Source organism: Crocodylus siamensis, chromosome 1 (assembly GCF_052110815.1).
Source record: "Crocodylus siamensis isolate JL-2025a chromosome 1, ASM5211081v1, whole genome shotgun sequence".
NCBI classification, from domain to species: Eukaryota; Metazoa; Chordata; order Crocodylia; family Crocodylidae; genus Crocodylus; species Crocodylus siamensis.
This window is the reverse complement of record NC_143395.1, coordinates 175,880,817-175,906,537: the sequence shown is the minus strand read 5'-3', so window position 1 is coordinate 175,906,537 and position 25,721 is coordinate 175,880,817. Positions and strand designations below refer to the sequence as shown.

At 44.5% G+C, this 25,721-nt stretch overlaps 1 protein-coding gene across 8 annotated transcripts; it reads left to right on the top strand.

Moving 5' to 3' along the window:
• Positions 1-14: 14 nt before the first annotated feature.
• Positions 15-25,004, top strand: CLHC1 (clathrin heavy chain linker domain containing 1). Of its 8 annotated transcripts, none has more exons than XM_090049645.1 (12): positions 15-150; positions 687-957; positions 3,696-3,883; positions 4,894-5,024; positions 5,824-6,025; positions 10,804-10,919; positions 12,366-12,453; positions 13,371-13,477; positions 16,745-16,919; positions 19,600-19,802; positions 22,263-22,436; positions 23,883-25,000. In XM_090049645.1, exons 2-12 carry the CDS (start codon positions 775-777, stop codon positions 24,077-24,079), a joined length of 1,764 nt encoding a protein of 587 aa, XP_089905771.1. In that variant the 5' UTR covers positions 15-150; positions 687-774; the 3' UTR covers positions 24,080-25,000. The 8 variants fall into 8 exon arrangements, with proteins under 8 accessions (XP_089905771.1, XP_089905765.1, XP_089905779.1 ...); XM_090049639.1 differs by having other exon boundaries at positions 104-185; XM_090049653.1 differs by lacking the exon at positions 15-150 and adding an exon at positions 358-522.
• The last annotated feature ends 717 nt before the right edge of the window (positions 25,005-25,721 follow it).

Sequence of the window (25,721 nt, the reverse complement as noted above, 5' to 3'; positions counted from 1 at the left end):
AGCTCCCGGTATGCAGCGCGGCGCGTGGCCAGGCTGTTGGGACCGGTGGAGGCCGCGGGGACTGCTGGGAGCGGTGGTCGGGCGCTGCGCGTTCGGGACCGCCCTCTCCCACAATGCACCCCGCGCTCCCAAACTGCCGCGCGCGCTGGGGTGAGGGGAGGCCGCTCGCTGTGGCGGGGCAAGTGGTGCGGTCCTGCGGCCGGAAGCGAGGGAGGGGCGCCCCTGTGCTCGTTGCTATGGAAGCGCGCTGCTCCGCCCCGGTCGGGGGAGGGGCTTGGCGGCAGCCGCATAGCCTTGGCATCCGGGCGGTGGGTGGGGCTTAGTGGGAATCGACGGTTCGGCGTTTGGCTATCTGCCCTGCGCTCCTTCTTATCGGCTCCTCTGCGTTCTGTTGCCTGCCCTGGGTTCTCTGCTGATCTCCTGCTCTGCTTTCTGCCCTCATGCTGCCTGTCTCCTTCCTTTTTGCCGGTCATCACGTGCAGAGGCTGCTGGGGCCACTTGGCCGTCCCTGTTCTAGACGAGGTCCCTTCCTGTCTCTGTGGCAAAGTAGTTGGGCTGTGAGTCAGAGGGGCTGTTTGTGAAGGACCCAAGCGCTTTGTGCTCAGCTGGGGATGTAGGTGCTCCTGGATTCAACCCCCTGCCTCCTTCACACTATGTTGCTCTAAAGGGCTTACCTTCTCTTGCAGGCTTTGACCGAAGCGTTCATTGTAATTGAAGAGGAGACAACAGCAGACTTAACTGGCCCAAAAGAAATGCCCGAGTCATTTATCTGCAATGTCTTCCCGTAGCATCAGGGGGAGGGGGCATGCCATTCTCCCTCCCATCCCCTCAAGGAGCGATCAGACGTTTCTGGACAGCATACAAAGCTACATCCTTACAGAAGTTGAAACAGTGGGCTGTACTGAGCAAGGGCCAATTGAGGAGTATTACATTATATACCGACATGTGTTTGATAAGGTAACAAAGCACGGGATGAAAACATTTTCTGTGCAAATGAGCAGCCAGCAGGGTTATCTTACAGACCTGTGGGCTTTTTTTAATAATGAGAATTTAGCATATTAAAGGGACTGGCTTGACAGCCCTAGAAATTCAGTTCCTCCATTCAGCTACAAGATTTGAAGCAGCAGGGTGGACTTCTCACCAGTATGTTTTATCTTATCTCTGACCCAGACAGACCAGCTCTGAGAGAGAAAAGGGCAGACCTGTTTCCAGAGATATACAGGGATAGCTTTCCTGCTGTTTAGGACACCTTGGCACTGCTCTGTCATTCCCAGGCTGCCCAGACGAGAGTCATGCACACACAGTAGCGTAAGGAGATGTTTTAGGAATGTTGAGCCAACAGAGCTCTTTCTTTGCTGCTGCTCTCTTTGCATTTAGAACAGCCACTTGGGGCTTTAGGATTTACGTCACAGTTGCACATCTTTGCCTCTGCTTGCACTGAGCACTTCTTGACTGGTGACAGGAGCTGATCATGACATTTGGCTTTTCTGAAACAGGGAAGCAGCTACTCCTTTATGGTGGTTGGGTTTTGTCCATGTTGTGTCCATGCTGTGTTTAAGAGCACTGACATGATATATGCCATAGTCTGCAAGCACCAACTCCCTTAAAAGAGGTAACTTAGACTGAGAGCAGCCCTCAGGTGTGCTAAGAAGCATGTCTGAGATGGGGCCAAATGCCATCTCTAGGCAGAGGCTCAGGGCTGTTCTAAAGCAGCTTCATCGCCTCATTTTCAGGAGTTGGTGCATGTTGAATGGGTTGTGCTTTGTAATGAGTCTGACAGTCCTGAACGTGGTTTGGGGATGGTGCAGACAGGTGCTTAGCAGCAAGAGATGCAGAGTCGCTTCCTTGCATATTTCTGTTTTAGTCGGTGACAAAGTGCCCGGTGAGTTAGACAGGAGTACACCTTAGAATAGACTTCTGTGTGTAAATATTTCTCATGTGAGCAATATGTTATTTCTCAGGATTTCTAACTCAGTCATGCATTGAGGGAAAGGAAGATCATTTGAAAAGTGTTTGCTTTTTTCCTTTTGAGGGGAAGGTCAGAGGTTCTCAAAATCTTAGTTGCAAAGTATCTATAGAAGAAATAAAGTCCGATTAAAAACAAAAACTCCTTTGAGAACCATATACCATGATTTAAGGTGAACATTCTGTGTTGCTAGCAGGGCTGCTCTTAGATACTGATGTTTCTTGGCTTTTTGGTATGATCCCAAAGTTTAGTGTGTAATTTCTGAGCCCCTTACCAGGATTGTGCAGTTTGCATTTTACTGGAGGATGGGCTCATTGACTTAAAAGATGATTTTTCCCTACATAGCAGATTTGCTGCACAATTGACAAACCCCTTTTGTGCCAAGAAATTGAAAGAAAATTGCTCTGAGTTTCAGTAATAGTGTCTGAAATTAGACATTACAACAATGGATGTAATATTATTTAGTACGTTATAAAGGATCATTTTACAAAGCACTGGAATGACATGTCGCTGGAATAATCTGGGGTAATGACACCCACAGAAACAATTTTTTGGTGGCAGTGTGGATGGGCTGCTTTCATACCTTGCGTATTGCCTCCTATCTCAAGACCTGGAAGATGATTAATTTCTTTGCAGTCTCACAAAATGTGTCTGTGTTTTAACATTTTTTTCCATTAGGGGTCTTCCTCCTTATCTTTTAAATACTCTTTAAAGAGGTGGCTTGTGCAGTGGGGGACAGGGCATACAGCGAGGGAGTGGGGGAGGGATTGCATCACCTGTCCCCCTGCATTCTGCCTCCCTCCCCCACCTTTCCTTCTGCCCTGGCTCCAGCCCTGGCCTGGCCAGGCCCATAGCTGCTACCTCTGCTTCTCCCTGGCTGGGCTAGGGCTGCAAATGATGTTGATTGCAGAGCATCAAAAGGTAAGCAGTAGATGGAAGGTGCGGGGAGGGAAGGAGGTGGTGGGGACAGGCATAGGTTGGAGATGGATCAGGTATGGGGGAGACAGATGGGAAGATTGGGGGAGGCAAGCATGTCCACAGGGAGCAAGAAGTGGGGAGCCAGGGGGTGGAGGGTACAAGGAGTGTGAGGGCAGGCAACAGGTGGGTAACATAGCGGGGGGGCAAGTGGCAGTGCAGACAAGGATGGGGAGGCAGGCAAGGGGCAAGAATGTGACCCCTTACCCCTTGCTGCCGCTTTCCCTGCCGCAGCTGTGGGGAGTAGATTTAGACCACCTTCCACTAATTATTCTATACATGGAAAATTATAACCAATTTATAATTTTGTGTGAATAGAATCTAATTATTAGGGGTGGGGGATCATCTTAGATTTCAAGTAATCTTGGATATGGGTAAATATAGTAATTGTTAGTTAGCACTTGGGAAATCAAACTTGGGTATTAGATTCTTTGTCTCATATTAAGAGGACTTTTAGAAAGTCCTCAGCATTGTCAGTGGAGTATTGGAGGTTAGTTTTTGCTGTATCCAGTGTCTGCTTTGTGCTCTTCAGTCAGTCCAGACGGTGAAAACAAGCTTTGCCAGCTTCACTTTATGGTTCATGTGCACTAGCATTGCACTGCAGAGTGAAACAATGTGAAGTGTGTATTATATCCAGTGGTTTTTATTTAATCTGCCTGTGATGTGGTTAGGAGATTTTTGCAGAATTGTTTTTCTATTACATCTCTATAACATTGCAAATGGAAAAAAAATACCCAAACATATGTTTTTACAGATAATAGAACATGTTTCAGCATACAAGAACATTCTGACGTCAATCAAACGGGAGTATGATGCATTTATTGAAGCATTAAAAGACAACCACAGGAGTGCATTTTATCTTCATGGAAAATTAAAAGCTCTGGCATCTGAGCCTACAGCTTTGTTGAATTATAGGAAAAGAGCATTCCAACTTGAGGATAAGTAAGGTCACCTCTAGCATACTATATAGGGGAATACTTGGGGTGCATCTACAAGTCGCTGTATGGTGATGTAGTAATATGTTGCATGACGTTACAACAATGTAGCAATCACGTAGATCTACATGTGATAGGCAGCTATATTACCTTAGCGGCAAAATCTAACCATGTACCATGCACATGGTGCAGTATGGGCAATTACTGTGCCGTGCTTTAGTGCTTCCAAAAGGAAGCACTAAAGTACAGCTCCATAACAATAGCACCGCATGGCAGTGTGGTGCCCTTAGAGTGGGAATCATAGCTGCTTCCCCCTGTCCACCTGCACCCCTCAGCTCTGCTCCCTGTCCCTGCGCTGGGGTAAGAGGCAGCATATGCTCTGTACTTCTTGCCCCAGGCTGGGGCAAAACGCAAGCTGCAACTGATGCTGCCACGAGAAGGTAAGTGCTGGTGCGTTTAAGGGGAAACCAGGTATAGGGGGAGGGGCAAGGTGGATGTGGGGGCAGGCATCAGGGGTTAAATCGGTGCTGTAAGAAGGGAACAGGTATTGGAGTGTACACGCATCGGGGGAGGGGGTGAGGACAGGCAGGAAGGGGCAGGGGTCCCCCCACGTACCCTGCTAGTGGTACTGGTCCTGCTACAGTGGGGGGGAGGGGGTTGAATTTTAGACAACCCTCCAATAATTAGATTCTAAGCATGAAAAATTACTACAAATTTAATAATTTTCCATATATAGAAACGAACTACGGAGGGGATTGTTTTAAATTTGTAGTCTTAGATTTGGGTAAATATGATATATTAAGAGGCCTTAACGTGAAACCCTGTGAAATGGAGGATACATAAGGGATAGTGCCATTTGGTTGCATTTATGCAGGTATAGAAGTACATCCTTTGAGGTGCACATGCCAAGCAAAATGCCTTTGCATGCCACACTGACCCCTGTGCTGGAGGTTGCTTACCCCTTGTCTCGGATTCAAAAGTAGTGGGGAAAAAATGAGACTCTTTTCCTTTTTTCAGAATAAAGATCATTGAGAGAAATTCTGCTAAAATTCAAAATCTGATAATGAAAATAAGAAATATAAAAAAGATGCCCTCTAAAGAAGCTTTGACACAAAGAAAGCAATTAAACCCTGCAAAGCCTATACCAGGTAAAATCTACTATACAGCTCTTCTGAGAGTGTCTTTTGAGAGAGATCTTTGTCCTTAAATAAAGAGAAACTGTATGTGCACTCAATCTGCAAGACATCTGCACCTCTTGGAGTAATGCACAGCCACTTTGACCAAGTGGTATGTGTAGGAGGATTTGTGCTTCATTGGAAACAGGGCCAGATCGTGTTCTGTTTACTGGATGTCGAAGTGGACTTGGGCACCTAAGTGTGAGTCTGTTCTACCCTGTTCAGTTCCTTGAACATCCATGAATGCATCTACCTTGTAGCATCTTGTTCTTAAGACTGAGTCTCTAATTAAAAGCAGCTACAAGGAGGAGGATGCACCAACCTTTTGTATTAATGGTTCTTCAGCAACTTAGTGGAATCCAATCACATTAGGCACCAAAGTCCACTTATATGCCTAATAGATGAAAGAATTTGGCCCATACCATTTTCCAGAGAATCTCACTTTCTGTGGGAAGCATATATATGCTGCTGTTATCAAACAGCTCCACTGGTTTGTCCAGGAAATAGAGGCAGAGCCTCTTCCACTTCTGCTTCATGTTTCTCTGTATCCTTTGAGTTGCTACTGTTGTGCAAATTTTGAGGTCACTGCGCTAAATTCAGTGCTAGGTCAGTACAGATCAGAGGAGAGAGATCCTTGATTCTGGGACAGCTTATAAGTTCAGCCCTTCTTTGCAAGCCCTTCCTGGATTGTCTTACATTATTCATTGGACGAGGGCTTCTTGAAGGGGTTTATACATCCAAAGCTCACGGAAGGCATTTTCTTCTTCCCCAGGTCTGAGTATAAAAGAATCGGTCAACTTGGATACACTTTCTAGACACCTAGCTCAGCTAGAGAAGAGAGTGCTGGAATTGAAAGGTGACATAATAACAAAATACATCCCTCGGGAGAGCAGGGCAGTGTTAGAGCAAGAGCTCAAGCACTCATTAAGTCAACGAGATGAGGCAGAGGCATTGAACAAGAAACTCAGGCTTAGGTACAGGTACCCCTGTCATATATTTGCTTTTGCTTCAGGAGAGTTCTCTGCAGTGTCCTTTCTGTTACCTAGGCTGCTGGCAGACGTGTTTGGAGTCTGAGGAATTTTATGCCTCATTCCCCAAAGCATGCTAATTGCCATGCTACATGTGAATAGCAGTTTGCACGATTCTGGGAGTGAGGTATAAAATTCCTCAAACCCTAATTGTACAAAAGCTGGCTGCCAGCATGGGGTGGCATCGAACCGGAGAGTGAAAAGCTCCCTGCTCCACAGCTACACCTTTCCCCCCCACAAAATTTGGAAGCAGCAGCTGGGGAGCTGGGATTCCCCCACTCCTCAGGGGCTGCTTCCATGGGTACCCAGGAATGTAAGAAAGTGGGCATGCAGCTGAACTCAGTGCAGTAGAGTCATAGAGAAGAAGGGCTGGCAAGAACCTCCAGAGGTTAACTAGTCTAACCCCCTCTGTCTGAGGTGGGATTGTCTCTATCCTAACCATCTTATACAACCATAATCAAAACTCTATATAAGACTGCCCTCAACCCTCACACAACGTGGACCTAACATCCTAATCTGCCACAAGTGAAGGAAGGGAACAATGGTAGCCAATGTCCTGCTTCTATAAAATGTCAATATAAGCTCAAGAGGTTCCAGGTAGAGGGCCATTCCCCCTGCTTCAGAGGAAAGCAAAAATCCTGACAGTCCATACCAAGCTGGTCATGAGGTAAAATTCCTTCCTGACTTCAGGTATTCATAGATTCATAGATTGTAGAGTTGGAAGGGACCACAAAAGATCATTGTGTCCGATTCCCTACCCCTGGCAGGAAAGAGGACTGAGGTTAGTTGACCCCAGCCAGGTGTCTACCAAGCCACCTCTTGAAGACCTCCAAGTTAGGTGATAGTACCACCTCTCTTGGAAGACCGTTCCAGATTCTGGCCACCCTTACTATAAAAAAAAATCTTCCTAATGTCTAACCGGAATCTACTCTCCATTAGTTAGCATCCATTATTCCTAGTTACTCCTAGGGGTGCAGCACATCTCCAATTAGAGGCAGGTCCTGTCAAACCAACCTAGTGGTCTTCTATGACCAGGTCACCAAATCCTTAGATGCAGGGGTAGCAGTGGACGTAGTCTTTCTGGACTTTAGGAAGGCCTTTGACACTGTCTCTAACCCCGTTCTTGGGAACTATGGTGTCACCTACACAGTCAAATGGGTTGTCAACTGGCTGGAGGGCCGCACCCAGAGAGTGGTGGTGGATGGGTCATTTTTGACTTGGAGGGATGTGGGCAGTGGGGTCCCCCAGGGCTTGGTCTTTGGGCCCACACTGTTCAACATCTTCATCAGCGAATTGGACGAGAGGGTAAAAAGCACCATGTTCAGATTTGCTGACGACACTAAGATGTGGGGGAATGTGGGCATGCTAGATGGGAGGAATACGTTGCAATCAGACCTAGACAGGTTACAAGGGTGGGCGGATGAGAATAGGATGGGATTCAACACCCACAAGTGCAAGGTGCTGCACCTGGGGAGGAAGAACCAGCACCATACCTACAGGATGGGGAACTCCCTTCTTGTCAGTGCAGAAGCAGAAAAGGATCTTGGAGTCATCATTGATGCCAAGATGAACATGGGCCGGCAGTGTGGGAATGCAGTCAGGAAGGCCAACCGCACCTTGTCATGCATCCACAGATGCATCTCGAGCAGATCCAAGGAGGTGATCCTCCCCCTCTATGCGACACTGGTCAGGCTGCAGCTGCAGTACTGTGTCCAGTTCTGGGTGCCGCACTTCAAGAGGGATGTGGACAACATGGAAAGGGTCCAGAGGAGGGCCACTCGCATGATCAGGGGATAGCAGGGCAGGCCCTATGAAGAGAAGCTACAGTACCTGAACCTGTTCAACCTCCACAAGAGAAAGCTGAGGGGGGATCTAGTAGCCTGTTATAACTAGTCAGAGGGGACCAGCAGGCATTGGGGAAGTCCCTGTTCCCCCGAGCACTACCAGGAGTGACTAGAAATAAGCTGGCAGAGGGTAGATTCAGGCTATATATCAGGAGGTGCTACTTCACGGTCAGGGCGGCTAGGATCTGGAACCAACTTCCAAGAGAAGTGGTGCAGGGTCCTACCCTGGGGGTGTTTAAGAGGAGGCTAGATGAACACCTTGCTGCAGTCGTTTGACCCCAATACTCTTTCCTGCCTTGGCAGGGGGTCAGACTCAACAATCTGCTCAGGTCCCTTCTGACCCTACAAACTATGAAACTGAAACTTCTAGCCATTGGCCCATGTCCTCCTCTGCAGCAAGAGAGAAAAGGTGTTTCCCTCTTTATGACAGCCTTTCAAGTATTTGAAGACTGCTATCAAGTTCCCCCTTAAGTGCTTTTTCCGCAAACTGAACATGCCTAGCTCCTTCAGCCTCTCCTTGTAGGACTTGCCTTTCAAGCTCTTGATCATCTTTCTTGCCCACCTCAGTGCCTTTTCTAAGTTCTCCAAGTCCTTTTTAAAATGTGAACCCCAGAACTGCATACACTACTCCAGATGAGACCTAACTAGTGCTGCATAAAGAGCTTTGCACCTAATGCATCTATTGATGCAGCCTAAAACCACATTCACCTTTTGTGTGTCTGTATCACACTGCAGGCTTATATTGAGTCTGTGGTCTACCAAGATTCCCAGGTCCTTTTTCAGTGGTGCTGCCATCCAGTCAGGTGTCACCCATTTTGTATTTGTGTTTTTGATCATTCTTCCCTAGGTGTAGCATTTGTCTGCATTGAACTTCATCCTGTTAACTCTAGCCCAGCTTTCTAATCTGCAAAGATCCTTTTGAATTGTACTTGTATCCTCCAGTGTGTTCACAATCCTTCCATGTCATCTACAAACTTGCTCAAGAGACTGTGGGATCGTCTCACCTTGCTGAAGTCCAGATCCACAATATCCATAATATTCCCTTCATCCACCCAAGTAGTTACTTTGTCAGGGAAGAAGATCAAGTTTGACACAAATTGTTTTTCATAAATCCATGCTGGCTGCTTTTGATCAGCTTTTCCTCCTTCAGATGCTTGCAAATGGCCTTTCTTAGGATATGCTTCAATAATTTCCAGATATTGAGGTGAGGCTAACCAGTCTGTAATTCCCTGGGTCCTCCTTTTTCCCTTTTTTGAAAGAGGTGCACTACGCTGGCTCTTTTCCAGTCCTCTGGTACCTGGCCCATTTCCGACTTCATGAAGATCATTGCTAAGGGTTCCGAGATCTCCGCCAGTTCCTTCAGGACCCTGGGATGAAGCTCATGTGGCTCTGCTGACTTGAATTTATTCAGACTCAAGAAAAGCTGTCTAACCATCTCTTTTGTTATCTCCTCCCTCAGTTTGCCCCCTTTACCTAGATAATCTCTGTTAGGTGTCTGGCAGCTTAATTGTTTTGTGAAGAGTCAGGCAAAGTAGCTGTTGGGTACTTTGCTGCCTTATTTGTATCTAAGGAAGGAAGGAAGGGAACAAAGAGAAATAGGAAAGGAAGGAAGGAAGGAATCACACACTACAGGAAAAAAAATCCCAAACACACGCTACGTACTAGGCAGTACGTAACAGCAGTCAGCCTCCGAAGTCATTAGCACAGAGAAAAGCCTCTTCAAGGCAGTCCCACACCTCAGCTGCTTATCACAGAGCCACAGAGAGCCACTGCTCTCTGCTTACTGCTCAGTTTGCTTACTGCTCAGTGCAGTGAACCCAGTATTGGAGGGTTTTTCCCTGATGTCGGGCTCACAGTGCTGCATCTTTAAAAAGCAGGCATACAGTTGGTAGCCCCGACCGAATGCCTGCCTGTTTTTAAAAATATATTTCTGAGCACCATGATCCTGACACTGGGGAGAACCTCCCCAATATCAGGCTCATGGTGCCCCCACTTTTTTGAGTAATATTTTCATGGCTTGTTTGCCATTTTATGGGACTGTAAATTCAGTGAATTTGTGGCTAGCTAGTTGATATTTATTGTTACCAGAAATATAACATGCCATGGGCCATAGATAACACTTCAATAGATTGTTATAAGTATATGTTAATATTGACATTGTTAATAATATTTGCAGTACATCTATTATTTGATCTCTGGCATTGCACGTGTCTTCTTGTAGAATACAAGGGAAGAATACTGCTTCCTCCAAAAACCATATAATCTAAATAGATGAGTAATCCAAAGTAGGCATAAGGGGACCGACACATCCTGGTCCCCAGTCCTCTCCACTTTGCATTGCATTGCAGCAGCAGAATAGGGGTAGAACTGGCACAGGAGTGCAGCCAGGGGTTTTCCTCATGGAGACGATTGCAATTGACAAAGGGGGTTCTCAGATGGCATTTAGTGGGCTGCTCTAACTGGTATCACAGAGAACAAGGCTTAGAAATCTTGAAATTATACTAAAGACTCACCAGCTCCAGGATTATGGGTTCTGAAATGCATCCAAAAATCAGAGTAGAGTTTGCTGGTATCTGGCTTATTATGACATAAACATAATGCACCTCCATTGTAAGCATATGGAACAAGTGCATTTTCAGTGGGGTTGTAAGGAAAAAGGTGAGGTGTCTTTTTCATTAAGATAGGAATGGATAGGCAATCCAGTAGAGAAAGGGAGGGATTAAGGTGAGAATATTGGTGGGGTGATGATGCAGGGTAGAGTTTGTAGGTCCTTGAAGTCATAGACTTTGAAGTCAATCATAAGGTTGCAGAGATCTGTGCTTGTCTGACTGGGTACATTGGTGTACTGAAATGTGCTGTTCCTTCTTTAATTGCTTATAGTTACAGTAGAATTACATTGGTTGCAAATGCTGTTTCTGCTTGGGCAAAATATGACAAGAACACCTCACTGCAAGAGCTTCTCTCTCAAGTCATGGAACAAGAGAAAGTTGATGAAGGTAAAATGATTGAAATTGAAATAAAGTATTATCCATCACAAAAAATATGGGGTTATAAAATATACCATTTACACCTCAGATGGTGTAAATGGTGTATTTCCATTGACTTCAGCGGGGTTATACCATCCTGTGTCAGCTGTAAATCTGGCATATTCTCTTTTCATTTTCCAAAACTAGACTAGGATTTTCAAGCAGGACGAAAGGAATTAGATGTCCCTGTTCTGTGACAATCAGTGGGAGTTAAGTTGCCCCCTAAGTTCCAGTCTTCGTGATATGAGGTCACTCTTTTAATTCCTTGGTTAGAATTGGACTCCTGCTTAGATCCATTAAGAAACATGCCCATTCCCTGTTGCATGCTGCTGTATGTGGCATTTAGGCACAGAAGTTTTTTGCCCATAACGAAGATAAAGACATAGGGGGAAAAACATTGCTAGAATTATGTAAGAATGAATTTGTACTGAGGTGTTTTGCTTTTATTTAGGTAAAGGTGAGGCTGGGTAGGCTTTATAAACACAGAGGTAGGTTTTATAAACACTGCTTCTCACATGCTACTCATTCTCCTGTCCCATTTGTTCTGGGCTCACAGAGGTCTCTTGCTGTTAATGCTTCCAGACATCCAAGTTTTTTCATCCCAAAGTAGAGATGATGAATAATCATTAGAAATTATCCAGCAAATTGCCACTGGTCTTCTGCAGTGCTCAACTTTTTTATGAGCAGTAACACACTCTGAGTGGCAGCAATCAAGGTTTTCTGAGCTGAAATAAAGTGCAGTGATGCACTTTGTACTATACTGAAATCATGTAACAAGATCTTCAGACCTCCATTATCACTTTACTCTGACCCTTCCAGTGGGCTTTTATACTGTGAGCTGAATTCTACTTCCATAATACCTTTATAGATCTGAAGTCTATGAATTTAGTGAAGGAACATGGGTTTCATAGCAATCAGAATCTGTTTACATATTGGCACCTCACTGCTACTGGGAGTTTAAATGTGGTTTCTGCTCCTGTCCCAGAGCTAAGGTTCAAATTCTGCCTTTGCATACATTCTATGTAGCTGCATTCATTTCAGGTGGAAATATAGAATGGTTTAGTATGTTGAATTTGACCCTTAGGTACAGAATCCAGTACCTAGACTATAAGGTTGGAAACAGGTAGGAAAATTCTGCCCTAGAATTTACTTGGGGTAACTAGAAGTGTTTCCTAACCAAGCTTCCACTAAGGAGAGCTGTCTTAGTCTCCTAAAACAATGGAAAGATCATTGGTTAATATATAATGTCCATTCCTGCCTGTTAATGCAACAGGTTTCAGTCTTCACATTCTAAAAATATACGTTTCTATGGATCACAGTTTATTCATGCTTGTTCTACTTTGGCACCTTCCATGCTAATTTTATTTAGTGAAATTATAATGTACTTACCCTTCATTGAAGTTTTTTATATTCCAGCTTCTGCTGTCTCTAGCATCTCTCATATATTTGAATATGACCCAGGCAAGAGTAAAGAGGCTGAAGATTTGCTTGAATATATTGAAAGGTAGGAAAAAACACCACAGATCTTTATTCAGTTCTATATACGCAGTTTACAGTATTGCGGTTTGCAGCACTACAGAGCAAGGCAGAAAATGTGTTGGGTCTGGGTAAGCTCTGAGGCTTGCTGCTACCTGGAGCTTTGAAGAATCTCAGTCAGTGTGCCAGGCTGGTCTCTGCCGGGCTGGACTGCTTGGGCACACAGGGTTAAACTCCCTGGTTGGGGAACCCCCTTGGCTTCCTCTGACAAGCCAAACCACATTTGGGTTGCAAGGGTCCCATTAAAATAGTGGTGGAGTTGGGGAATGTGGCATGGCAGGATGTTTGATTATTGGGATAAGGATCAGATCCCAGCATGCGTTATTATAATGTGTGCCAGTGCCACAAGGTACCTCCTAGCCCTGCCGTCTGCATTTATACTAAAGGTGTTACTTAATGTGAATTAAGCCAGCATGCTATTTCATCCTGGAATAACGTACTATAAACATGTGCCTTTCTGTTATTGCCTACTTAAGTTTGGTTCCATTATAATTCAGAGTCGTGGCAGAAGCAATAAATCAGGTAGCTGCTTGCAGTTTGTCTGGCAGCTACCTTTCTCTCCCATCACCTGTGCTGTGGACTAAGCAGACTGCTGGTTGCTACAAGGTTTTGTTGGCAGAACTTTGAGTGTGTCTGCGCTCAAAGGTCCCCTGCAGCAGCAGCAAAACCCTTGCCTCTGCTGAGCAGTGTGTAAACTTCTGTCACTAATAGACAGCCAGCTGATGAGCTTGCTGTGTGAGCCCATCATCAGGTATGTCAACCACTTTCTTGTTGGTATATAAATCCATCATAAGCAGCTTAGATCAGAAACCAACCAGTCGTTCTTTTTTATTTTTGTTCCAATGCCACATAACATTGTCTTTTCTTTTGTCTCCTCTCCCCCAGGTTCAATGAATTATTTTCAAGTGGTCAGTATGAGGCTGCAGCACTCTATGCAGCAAACTGCCCTAGAGGAGTCCTTCGCAATGAAGAAACCCTGTTGAAATTTAAAGGTATGGACTTCAGCTGGAAAAAGTCCTGGACAGACTCTCAGCTTAAAAAAATCAGTATTATTCCACTGATTTTAATAGCACTGTTTCATGCCATTTAGGAATCTGGCACTCTAATTCAAGTTAAAAGATACCTTGAGAGAGCAAACATGAATTACTGTGGGGATTACTTGTAACATTTCCAAAACCAAAGAGCCTGTGCAGCTCAGTCTTTTATCTCTTGTTTGGCCACTTTGCACTCAGGCAGTGAAAAGGGATTAGTTTGCTGGATTGCCCTTATGTACTGGCAGCGTGGCTGACTTGCTGCTAACTCCTCTACCTTTTCTGTGCTTGTCCAGAGAAATAGGCTGAGGATCTGGGGAGGTCTAAATGTGGCTTATCCTGAATGTTGTCTCTGTCTCTGATTATAGAACTAGTCTGAAGCCCTAGCCTGAAGCTATCTTATTTCCACTCATGAATTAGATGCACACAGACCTCACTTTGAAAGTTTGGTCCCTACTGCTTATCCAGGCAGTTAGCTGAAACCATCTCACAATATTTCATTCCATTCATTTAGACCTAAAATATAGCTAATTTTTAGTCTAATAAGAAGGCTGAAGTGCACAACAGAATACACTCTTTGGGTTATTGTTAGTCCTGCCTCCCCTGCCCCTCTACAATTATTTCCTTTGAATTGGCAACATAAAATATTGTGGTATGATTACTAATGTCAGTGGTTGAAGCTGTTACTGTGTTGCTCCTGGCAAGAACTAGAGCAGTGGTCACCAACTGGTCGATCGATCATGGAGCCTCTTGCAGTTGATGTGAGGCTGAGGGGGTTGAGTGCGCATGCACACGTGCAGCCCCCACAGCGCCAGCCCAGCAGGTCAGTCCGTGGGGAGGAAAGGGGCAGGGGCCACATTGAGGCCTGCACGGTGAGGGACAGAATGTGGCAGGAGCAGGGGTAAGGAGGCTGGGGCCCTGGCCATGCGAATGGTAGGAGGATCAAGCCTGGACAGATGGTCCAGGGGTATGGGAGGCTCCTGCCACTCTGTGTACCCTAGAGGAGGCCCCGGGGGGGCATGTGTCATCCCCCCTCCACCTCCCCTGCCGCATCTGTGCATGGCGGAGGCAGCTGCTGTTGTGGGCTAGGCTTTGCACCCCGAGCCCTGCTGCACCTGGCCTGGGAGCAGCTCGACACCATGTGCATCCCACTTTCTAGCCCAGTGGCAGGATGCACATGGTGTCGAGCTGCTCCTGGGTCAGCTGCAGTGAGGCTTGGGATGCAAAGCCCAGCCCACAACGGCAGCCACCTCTGCCCCACGCACAGATTGGGGAGGGGAGCGGGGCATGTGTCCCCCCCCCCCCCCAAATGTGGTGGAGTGTGGGTGGCTGCAGTAGCTGGGAGGGAGTGGGGCTGGGGCAGGCCCTACATAGCCAGGGTGGGGCGCAGGATGCAGCTGCGCAGGGCTCGTCCAGGGACATGGGCAGGGAGGGACACCCAGCCCAGGAGAGCATCTGCATGCAGGGCAGGGTGGGCTGGGGCCATGAGGGCACTGGGTTCTTCCTGGCAAGGGTGTTGGACAGGGCTGCACTCGGGGTGAGTGGTGACGGTGCTGGGAGCAGGGCTACAGGGGGGCTGCAGCCATCCACAAGTTCACTGTAGGCCCCCCCCCGTTCCATCACCACCACCACCCACACCGAGTGCCACACAACCCCGGCCGGGAAGAGCCTGGTGCAGCCTCCTAGTCCACAGTGGCAGCCCACCCTCCCCCACACGCTGATCCTGGACACACAGCCCCCATGCCCTTGGGTGGGGAAGAGGCAGGGGGAGGGGAAGGCTGCACCAGGCTTTTCCTGGCGGGGGGAGTTGGGCTGCACTGTGCTTGGGGTGGGCGGTGGCGGCACTGGGCGGGGTTGGGCTGGCTACAGCAAATTTTTGGTTGGCTGCAGCACCCCCTCCTCCCCTTAGCCCCTTTCCCAGCGCTGCCACCACCTGTTATGTGCCCCCCCGGGCCTCCGTTTGTCCCACCACCCAGCCCAGCCAGGGCCCCAGTCTATCCAGCCTGTGCTCCAACCTATGCCCCACTCCCTCCCTCACTGCTGTGGGGCCTCTATCTCCCCCACCTCCCATGTCCCTTTTCCCTCCCCCCCAACCCTTGTCCCACAGACTTACCTGCTGCGGGGGGGCATACCCCCAAATAATTTTTTCTCCCTCTGCCTTGATCTGCTCCCCCCCTTTCCCTTCCCACAAACTGACTGCTGGGTGGGGAGACACAGTAGACTGCTGGGTAGTACACGGTAGATCTTGGGTTGCTTTTTAATTCAAAAAGTGATATTGTACTTTAAAAAGTTGGAGGCCACTGAACTAGAGGAAATTTTGGGAAGATCACTGAACTATGTTGTTTTTCTTTCTTTTTCACTCTATGTGCAATTGGTAAAGATCTAAAGCAGTAAATTGCAAAAGAACTACACTAAACCAATACTTAGAATCTGAATGAGCTGGTAAGCTCTATATTGGGCCCCTGATCTGCCAAAATTTTTCTCACATTCTTAGCAATAAGTGTGTGAGAGGCCCCTGTGACTGATGTTTGCAGAATGCTTGATAGTGAACTGTTTGAAGCCTTACCACTAGGGGGTGTATTTTCAAAGTGATGTGCAGGAGTTTCAGTCTTACTCCCTTCAGCATCACTATGAACTGCCTGGTTTAAATCCACATATTTTGCTATGAAAATGTGTTCTTTAGCGGTTTACAGATGAGATCCAATACTTTGATGAATTCACCCGTTTTGCTCCAGGGCAGCCTGGGCTCTCAATGACTGGCAAGGCAGCTAAGGGGGTACTGCACCTTGAACCTTGGTGAAAATTTGTCCAGGGCATGGATGTTCAAGCCCTGGCCCATGGGTCAAATCCAACCTGTGGAGTCATAGCATTCTGCCTGTGTGGCTCCTCATGAGTTGGGAATCTTGTCTGTGGGAAAGCAGTGATAGTTAATACTGTTATGCCTCCCCTGCTGCCAAATCCCAAGCCCACCTGGGTTGGGGCTGGGTCACACATGCTCCCCCCACACAGCTGGATCAGGGCTGGGTTGTCCCCTAGGTCCCTCTGCTCCTGTCCTGTGGACCAAATCAAGCCCATCGGCTAGATCTGGCCTGCAGATGGACCAGGTATCGCTGCCCTCAGGGAATTTGGGAACATTAGCAAAGCCAAATTAAATTTAAAAATCTTAATATAGTAAAAGTGCTGTTTTCCTAAGTGTTTTGATCAGTGGCTTTCCTTTTCTTCCTTTAGCACTTGGTTTTATTAAAGGAAAGAGTCTTCCTTTGCTGAAATATTTTGAGGCTCTTATAAACTCAAGTACTGCAGTTAAACACCCTCTGAATGCAGCTATGACTCTGGAAGCAATCAGATGTGCATTGTCTGAAAAACAGTTAAATCTAGTTATACACTGGGTCACACAGCAAAGGTAAATGGGATTCTGGGCTCTTTGAATCATAGGGGTGTATACCCTCCCTCTTGTGAAAGTTGCATTTGTGCTTTTTCATAAGCAATCAGGCCCTACTTGCAGAGAATCTCCTCCCCCTTTTTTGTAAATTAGACCCATGCAGATAGTGTTAAATTAGCAGATACCTTTCTTTGATGCCATTTGTTAAATCCAGCTTAAATTCACTGTGAGTATAAACTAAGACAAATGAAAGGTACAGAAAGCTATTTTTGCAAAATATTGTATTTCTTTTAAGTTGCTGTCAATTTTGTTAGATCATTCTAGAGCACAATTTTGTTCCATATCCTTTCTCTCTTCCACTTCAGTAAAAATGTACATAAAAAGATGTTCAAATATGGTCTAATACCTTTTTTTAAAAAGGTACCTTTGGTCTGATACCTTTAAAAAAAATTAGAAGTCAGCAGTTACTGGAAAGCTGTAACTTTTGTGGTACTGTCACTGATAATATTAATATCATCCACAGTATTAAGTAGAATTATGAGAGAGGCCTGAACTGTTAACGCATATGTGGCCGCCAGTCCCTGCATTTTATTTATGAGAATCAGGATGCATTCAGATTTGAATTTCCCAAACCAGACTTGCCTCTGCAATTTAGCTTTATGAGTCAGATCCCAAACTGGAAGGGACCCATATTCTAGGTCCAATTCATATTGGTCTCATGGTGGCAGAAATCCCATGAAACAAACTTGGCATTAGTCTTAATTATAATTCTGGCACCTGGGCTTGAAGTGATGTGAAAACCATAGCAGTAATTCTCAAAGCCTAGTTTGTGTTTTGGCTTTTGAACCTAGATTCTAAATCGACTCATTTAGACTTAACTGATTCCAAGCACTATTTCCTTATCTCTCCTTTTGCCACCTTTTGTCTCTCTTTTTGCCACCTTTCTAAAATAGCTTTTTAAGTATGTTTTATTAGTGCACTGGAATCAGGGAAATTAGTAAAACAATAAGATGCTGCAAGTGGTCATATCATACTGAAACATAGCATACCTTATATGTGTAGGTGAATAGAAAACCTGGGTCCTTGTGCCAAAACAACAAGGTTAAAAATGATGTCTCTGACATAATTACGGTTCATACCATGATTTTAAAATGCCACTTTACAAATATTATAATCATTTGGTTTGTAAACAAAGTTGGTACCAATGTTTAAGTTCAGCTTGCTCAGCACTTCCACTCTAAGCCCCTATAATATGTTGCTTATAACTTTTCAAATTTTTAACTGTTTGGGCTGAAACTTTTCATGTCAACTGTCTTCTGCAAAGTGATTTCCTACATAAAGTTTAATTAAAAGCCATTTATTTCTTTTAAAAATGATATGGAAATGGGCTTTTTTGCCAGTATTGAACAGCTATTTTCACCATGGAACCTTTGAAGTGTTTCCATCCTCTGGAGTAGATGGTTGATATTTGATATTCCTTGGCCAGGGAAGTGCCTTTTTTGGTCCTTCTGACATTTCATCCAGATTTGGCCAAGTTAGAAGCTTCTGAAAACTGTTTATATGCTCATTTGAGTTAGTTATGAGGCTGGCAGCAAAAACCTCCTACTGTTCTCCCTGGACTGAAGTTGGTCCAATTCCACACAGTTCCCCTAGCCAACTATTCTGAATGTTGTCTGGTTCTTATATACCATCCTCATTAAACATGCACTCATCTAGCTGAATTTCCTAAAGCAAGAAGTCCAGCCCCGTGCATCTGGCTTCCATCCCAAAAATAACAGCCTCTTTTCCTGACTTCCCATATGTCACAGTTTGGACATCATACATACACATTTCCTCCTTCCTTGTGTATCCTAGAAACTCATCTGGGATTGCATGCATCCAGGAGTGTTACAAGGGATATAATCCCAACTACCAAGGACTGAGACAGCCCTAGGTACTGATGGGACTTTCTTGTGCACTCAGACATTATGGAAAAGATGGAGAAAGCCTGATGCCAAAGCAGAGGGGATAGGAACATTGTAGGAGATGGGGCAGGGGAGCAAAGGTTCAAATGAAAACAGTCTGGTGCCTTAAGATACCTCAAAAAGTAGTTCTATTGTGATTGCTTCTGAAATACAGGTTTCCCTCGCTAACCATTGCCAACCACAGTTTTGAGTATCTACACTTAATATTCTGTATACCAGGGGTTCTCAATCCCTGGGCCATGGCCCAGGGCTGGGCCGTGGCAGGTCGGCAGCACAGTCTGCAGCACGGTCAACTGTCAGACTGGAAGTGGCCGTGGACCAGCAAATCTCAATCCCCCAGAGCCAGGTGGAGAGGCCACAGCTCCTTTTGCAAGGAGTGCAGGGTTTGGTCCATCCCCCTCTACCGGGGGTAGAGGTATCCTTACCTGTCTTCTGGCCAGAAATGCCGGCCACGATTGGCTATGACTGCTGAGCTGTGGTTTGCCAGGCTGTGGTTTGCCAGACTGCAGCATAAAAACTTTGGGAACCCCTGCTATATATGATTTTGGCTACCACAGTATATAGTTTTGAGTAACCACGGTTTTTCATGGCTGCCATTTTTCCCATAAACCTTTTGTCTTGCCAACCATGAGAACTTTCAGAAACTTAACCCCTGCAGTTGGAGAGGGAAACCTGTACTCCAAATTATGAAAACTCACTTGTAACATTAGTTTGTTTTATTACCTTGTTTCCTTCAGGCTGACATTCTCTGAAGCAATAGGGGATGTGATTTATGACTATGGGGAGGTTGAGCCATACAGCAAATCCAAATGCCTGGCGTTGGCTCAGATTGTCTACAGTCAATGCGATGTACACAAGAAAGCTGCTTTGTGCCTGTGTAAACAGGGCCAGATTTGTGGAACAATGGATTATATAAAGCAATTGAAATCCTTTTCTTTAGGTAAATATCAGAATATGTCTTACATTTTCTTTCATCATCGATTCGGTGAACATTTTTGTCAGATAAAAAAAATCCTTCTGGTAGCTTTTGGATTGAATCTTTAAAGCGTGCATTAATGCATTCATGTGAAAAATCTAATTCTGTACATAATGATCTTAACATAAAAAGTAATGACAGAATGCCCTCCCTCCCCTTTGATGTGAAAATTCCCCTAATGTTTTCTGTCCACCAGTGCATTAGATTTTGCTTTCTCCATAAGAATTGTGTTTAAGGGCTATCTGACTGCATCTGTCTTTGCTGTTGCTTAGCAGGACTACAACCTCAAGGTCATTGTAAAAACCACAAAATATTTGTTTTTCCAGCCAACTGTCAAGGTTTCCATCCAGTTTTTTACAGGCAGCCACATATAGTTCTCTACATATTTTTGTGAAGTATTATTGCTTGGACATTGTAGGAACTGAAGTTTGGCTCAGTGGGAGTAGAAAACTATTGCCAAATTAAGTGTGACAGAATTTACTTACCCTCTTAAAATTTAAATTTTCTTTTTGATTTATCAGCTATCTGTTGTTCACACATTTGTATAAAATATCGTCTTTCTCTCTCTCTCTTTGGCATGCTTCACATCTTGTATTTGTGTACATGAATGTCTCTGTAATATATACATTATGATATCTCTGTTTTAATGTTCTGATCCTGCACTGTTTAGGCATGTGCTTTTACTCATTGCATGTGCTTAAGTTGTTGGATCAACACGAAAATGTTGGATTTTAGTTTGACTGTGAGTTACGATAGAGAATACGTTTGAACACATAGCTAGACAGCCATGACCCCAGGTCTGCTGGTGTGAAATCCTAGGTCTGTTGTAATCGGTGAAGGTTTTACCACTGTGTTCATTTGGGGTTTAGATTTCATCTGATGTATTTCTGCTTTCTCATATAACCACTTCTCCTTGTATAGTAGAAATTGTAATTTTATGTTACTTATGGCCCTGAGAAAATGAAATTTGTGATCTAGGTAGGGGTATATGTAGGCGCAGCAAACAGCTGTGCAGGACCACTGAAGCATTCCAGCTTTTTGCTGCAGAGTTTATTCCAAATGATACTACTTCTCTAATAAGTTGTATAGGGCAGAGCTGTGCTCCAAGAGAAGTGCTGATTGGAGAAGTGGTGTTCATTGAAGTAAAAGCCACAGTAAGTAGCTGAGCAGGTTAGTCTTATTTCAGCAACCTGTTGTGGACCATGTAAAAAATCTGGGTTCCACTGTTGCTTCACTACTATGAAAGTACCATTTGTTGAAACATGAAAGCACAGCCATTTCGATTTGCAGTTGCCATTTTTAACATTTGCATGCAGATCAACTCATGGAAAAGGCAGCATTTTACCTTTTGGAGTCCTCACATTAACCAGTTCCTCCTTCCCTTGAGGATGAAATGCTAGCTCTGCTGAAATCCATGGAAGCTTTTCCAGTAATTTAAGAGGGGCTAGAATTTCTCCTGTAGTTCTTTCCTTTCAAAATATCCATGACCTGTCTAGTCACTTAGCTGAAGGATACACATTTAGGGCCTAGTGCTGCAGGAAATACAGTAGGCACTGAAGAGCTAGGTGTAGTATATTGCAGGGTTGTGCTACTTAGCTCATATGTTTTTGTTTCCTTTATTCAATCAATCATTTTTCTGTAAATCATGGTAAGTCTTTTCAGTATGTCAGCCTCCATCTGCTAGTGTGGTGCTTGTCACTATCTGCAGCATTCTAATAAATGTGCAGTCTCACCAGTGCCCTATGGAAAATGGCTATCACTTCTCTGATCTGAGATGTGACACCGCCGTATAAACAGACCAAAATCATATTAGGTTATCTCTGTGGCCGTATTACAGTGTGAAGTGAAATCAGTTTTGCTTTCTGTTCTTCCTTGTGTCCCCTTAGGCTTAGCCGTCCAAGTATCCCATTAAAATCCTTGTTCACATTAATATTACTTAGTTTTGTTAGGCTGCATGTTTCTGTCTCATTTTATTTCCTACCCAAGGCTTCAATAACAACAAGGTTTATTATTTAATTATTTTCCTGTCCTTTTTGGTATTTGCAACAGCACTCTACAATTTATCATCTGTGAAGTTACTCTGATGTTTATCTTCTTTTTTTTTCCCCCTAGAAAACTAATGCGAGGGCTTTACCTTGATTTCACTGGAGTTTCTCTGGAGGAGGGGTGTCAAACTTATCTGGCCCTGTGGGCTAGATGAGTGGCATGTGGTTGATCTGTGGGCCTGATCCAGATGTGCACTGGATTTAGCGCATGCCCTGAACCGACCCCATGTGCTCCTGCTCCAAGACCCCCAGGCAGCACTGTGGCCCAGATCTTTGACACTGCTGCTCCAGAGTGTTTAGTGAGATCAGAATCTGGGCCATGGTCGTATATCATGTGTGAATATATTCAAGTAATAATGTTTTGGTGTTTGATTTTTAGATGATTACATATTCCTATTGACAAACTGTGCTAGTATTGAGCTAATTTGCTGTTTAACTCAAGAATGGAATGGGAAACCAGCATCTTTATCCATTGGGGCTATAGTCCTCTCACTCATCTCTACTGGTCACAAGCAACATGGCTTACATCTGTTGGAAGAAATGAGTGAGAAGAGTAAGTACAGTAAGCTGCTATTTACAAACACTTATTGTGAAGTTATGTAAATATATAGATATTTATTGTTATCTGTTTAATGTTTATTGATATATCATTTGTTATTGCCAGCTGGGCAATAACAAAGCAATTAAATTGCAAGTAACACCAAAAGGAATAAAAATAAACTTAATGAGATCACATTTCATAATTTCATAGTTGTTAGTATCGGAAGAGACCTGAACAGATCATTAAGTCTAACCCCCTGCCATGGGCAGGAAAGAATGCTGGGGTCAAACAGTCCGGGCTAGGTGATTGTCTAGCCTCCTTTGATGACCGCAGGGTAGGAGCCAGCACCACTTCCCTTGGCAGTTGGTTCCAGATCCTAGCCGTCCTGGCTGTGAAGTAGTGCGTCCTGATGTCTAGCTTAAATCTACTCTCAGTCAACTTATGGCCGTTATTCCTTGTTTCTCTCAGTAGTGCTCAGGGGAACAGGGACTCTCTCATAGCCTGCTGGTCCCCCTTGGCCAGTTTGTAGACGGCCACCAGATCCCCCCTCAGCCTTCTCTTGTGGGGGCTGAACAGGTTCAGGTCCCATAGCCTCCACTTCTAAGGCCTGCCTTGCTGCCCCCCTGATCATGTGAGTGGCTCTCCTCTGGGCCCTCTCGATACTGGCCACATCCCTCCTGAAGTGCAGCGCCCAGAACTGGACACAATTTGCTTCATTGTGCTAACAAGTTTAATTCAGCTAATTAGAAAACTTAATATTGTAGTTAACTTATTCCATATACCCATTATACTCTGTCAGAAAGCCTGCAAGCCTGCTGTAGGGTCTTTCTGTACTTTCTCAAAAGTTAAGCTCTTTTCTTGGCTACAATAGCTTTGTAGTGATACTTTTGTTTTTTCCTACCTGCAGTGACAAGTGCTCCTAACTCAGAGCCATATCCTGCTGCTGTTAACTTGAGCAGCAAAACTTTCCTTAACTCCATTGAGGGCACAGCTAGACCAGCATGCCTCCCTGTCTTTCCATTACTACTGTGATCTAAAGAACAAGTTTGAGTTCTGTTAGCTTCTATTTTTTATAAAAGAACTGAACACCATTTTCTTATGGCTTTTTTATTAATTTCTTTATGTGGTTTCTAAATGATTGGAGATCACTGGTAGTCAGAAAGGCCTCTAGATTACACTAGGTTTCTCCCTACCCTCTTTCCAGTTCAGTTTGATGATAAGGTTGCATGGTGGACCCTGAGAAATTTTTAGAGTTGACAATATTCTTTGAGTGCAGAAAGTTTAGGAACCACTTTCTTGGTTTCTTTTGTTGGTCCTTAGAATTATCCAATGGGGAAGAGAACAAGAATAATCAATTTGTAGTCGTGTCCCCTATGAGAGATGCATCTTGTGCTATGTTTAACATCAATGGATAAAATTATTAGGGAAAATATTGTGAAACTATATTTTTTTTATCAGATGCTTTGGAACAAATGATACTAAACGATACCGTATGTACTGTGGAAGGCTGGAAGAAGATTGCAGATACATGTGCAGAGAATAAGCATGAACAATTGTCTGAGGAAATTATCTCCATCCTCACTTCACAGGAAGGAGTGATTGAAATTTTGCCAGATGATGAAGATGCAAAGATAATGGAACATGTTTTCCTGTAGTTCTTCTGGAGGGCAACTGGGGGAGCTCTTACAGTATCTGAACTAAGAATTGTTTTAGCTGTTTTTATGAACCATAGAAAACACTGGTTTCTCAGAAATGAAGCTGAGAATTCTTTTTACCATCAAACATAAATTACTTGTTCCTTTTAATTACCTTTGTGTGCATTTCTTTTAACTGGGAAGGTAGTTTCAGTACAGAATAAACGTGGTCTGTTAATGAATGTCTTGACATACATTCAGGTTTTATATGCATTTCCCTTGCATTGACTAATGTGTGAAGTTTTCAGATTTGCTTTTGTCCATTTTTGTGCTTTAGTTGCTTTTGTAAGTGTATGAACGGGGAATTGAGTATGATCGGGGGCATCAAATTACTTAGATTATTGTGATAACATTTTTTGAAGTTCTGCCAGGACAGAAGACAGTTGTTCCATCAGGTCCAAATTGTCTTCAGATACAGGTATCAACTTTTGTTATTTTTTGGTGAAGTTATATGTGCTTGTTTGAAGATCATATGATTCATATTATATGATACTATAATATGATAATATGGTAGTAATGGAAATCTTATTTTGCTAATGTTGCTGTTAAAGAGATAGGTAGTACAGCCTTAGGAAAATGAAGGTGCTCATATACAGCTTTTGCCAGCAAAAAAAAAAACTTGGTGTGTCCAGAACCTCTTAAAAGTTTGGGTGTGAGAACTGCAAATATTAAAAACCAGAATAAACAGGAAGACTGTTAAGCAGATTCTGCCTTTACCTACTGTTGTTGCATTTTCCTAAATATTATAATTTTATAATTATAGTAGCACTAATGATCCCTGTTCTGTCTTAGCCTAAGCACACAGATTTTTTAAAGCTAATTCATTGTATTTTTTATGTTGCCAGAACTTGCTGAGCTAGAACCACCTTTACAAAGATGAACATTCAAAGCCTGCTGATATTAGTAGTATGTAGGTTCGCACCTTGGAGATGGGCATCTGTTTTCTTTCCTGTTTCCTTGATTAGTGGTACAAAACAATTGTGTATGTGGTAGAACCCACCATGTGGTAAGAAGTTTCCAACCACTCTAAAGCAAGGGGTCAGTAAACTATGGTTCATGAATCAGTTACACTTCAGTGACAGTCTCTGTCCTCTGTCACCATGGAGGGAAGAAAGGGTGACTGTGGGAGTTCTCCCCATGCTGTCATGGAGAGAAGAAACAGTGGCTGCAGCCATAACCTAGCACCTGCCTGCCCGCCTCTGACCCAAGCTTCGTCATTTCAGCCTGCAACCTGAAGAGGTTGCTGACTGCAGCTCTAAAGGATGACTCCTCCCTAAGACTTAACAATCTTTAGCAGTGTTATTTAGGGGTAATCCTTGGGGTACAACGGGGCTGTTCAGGTGGCGGCCCATAAACTGCATGCGACCCTTGGACTTTTGGCTAAGATCTCGCAAGATGGGATATCTGAACCCCAAGGCCTCTGGGCCTGGGGCTTGCATGTAGGATGGGTTTGGGGAGTAACCAAAGCCTCAGACAAATGGGTCTGGGAGGAAGAATATTTGCTCGGTGGTAGAGCCACACAGATATGACGATTGAGCTCTGCTTAGTCAAATTTTGGAACTTGACTGTTGGGTTTGCCCAACTGGAACTGATTTGGCCTTTG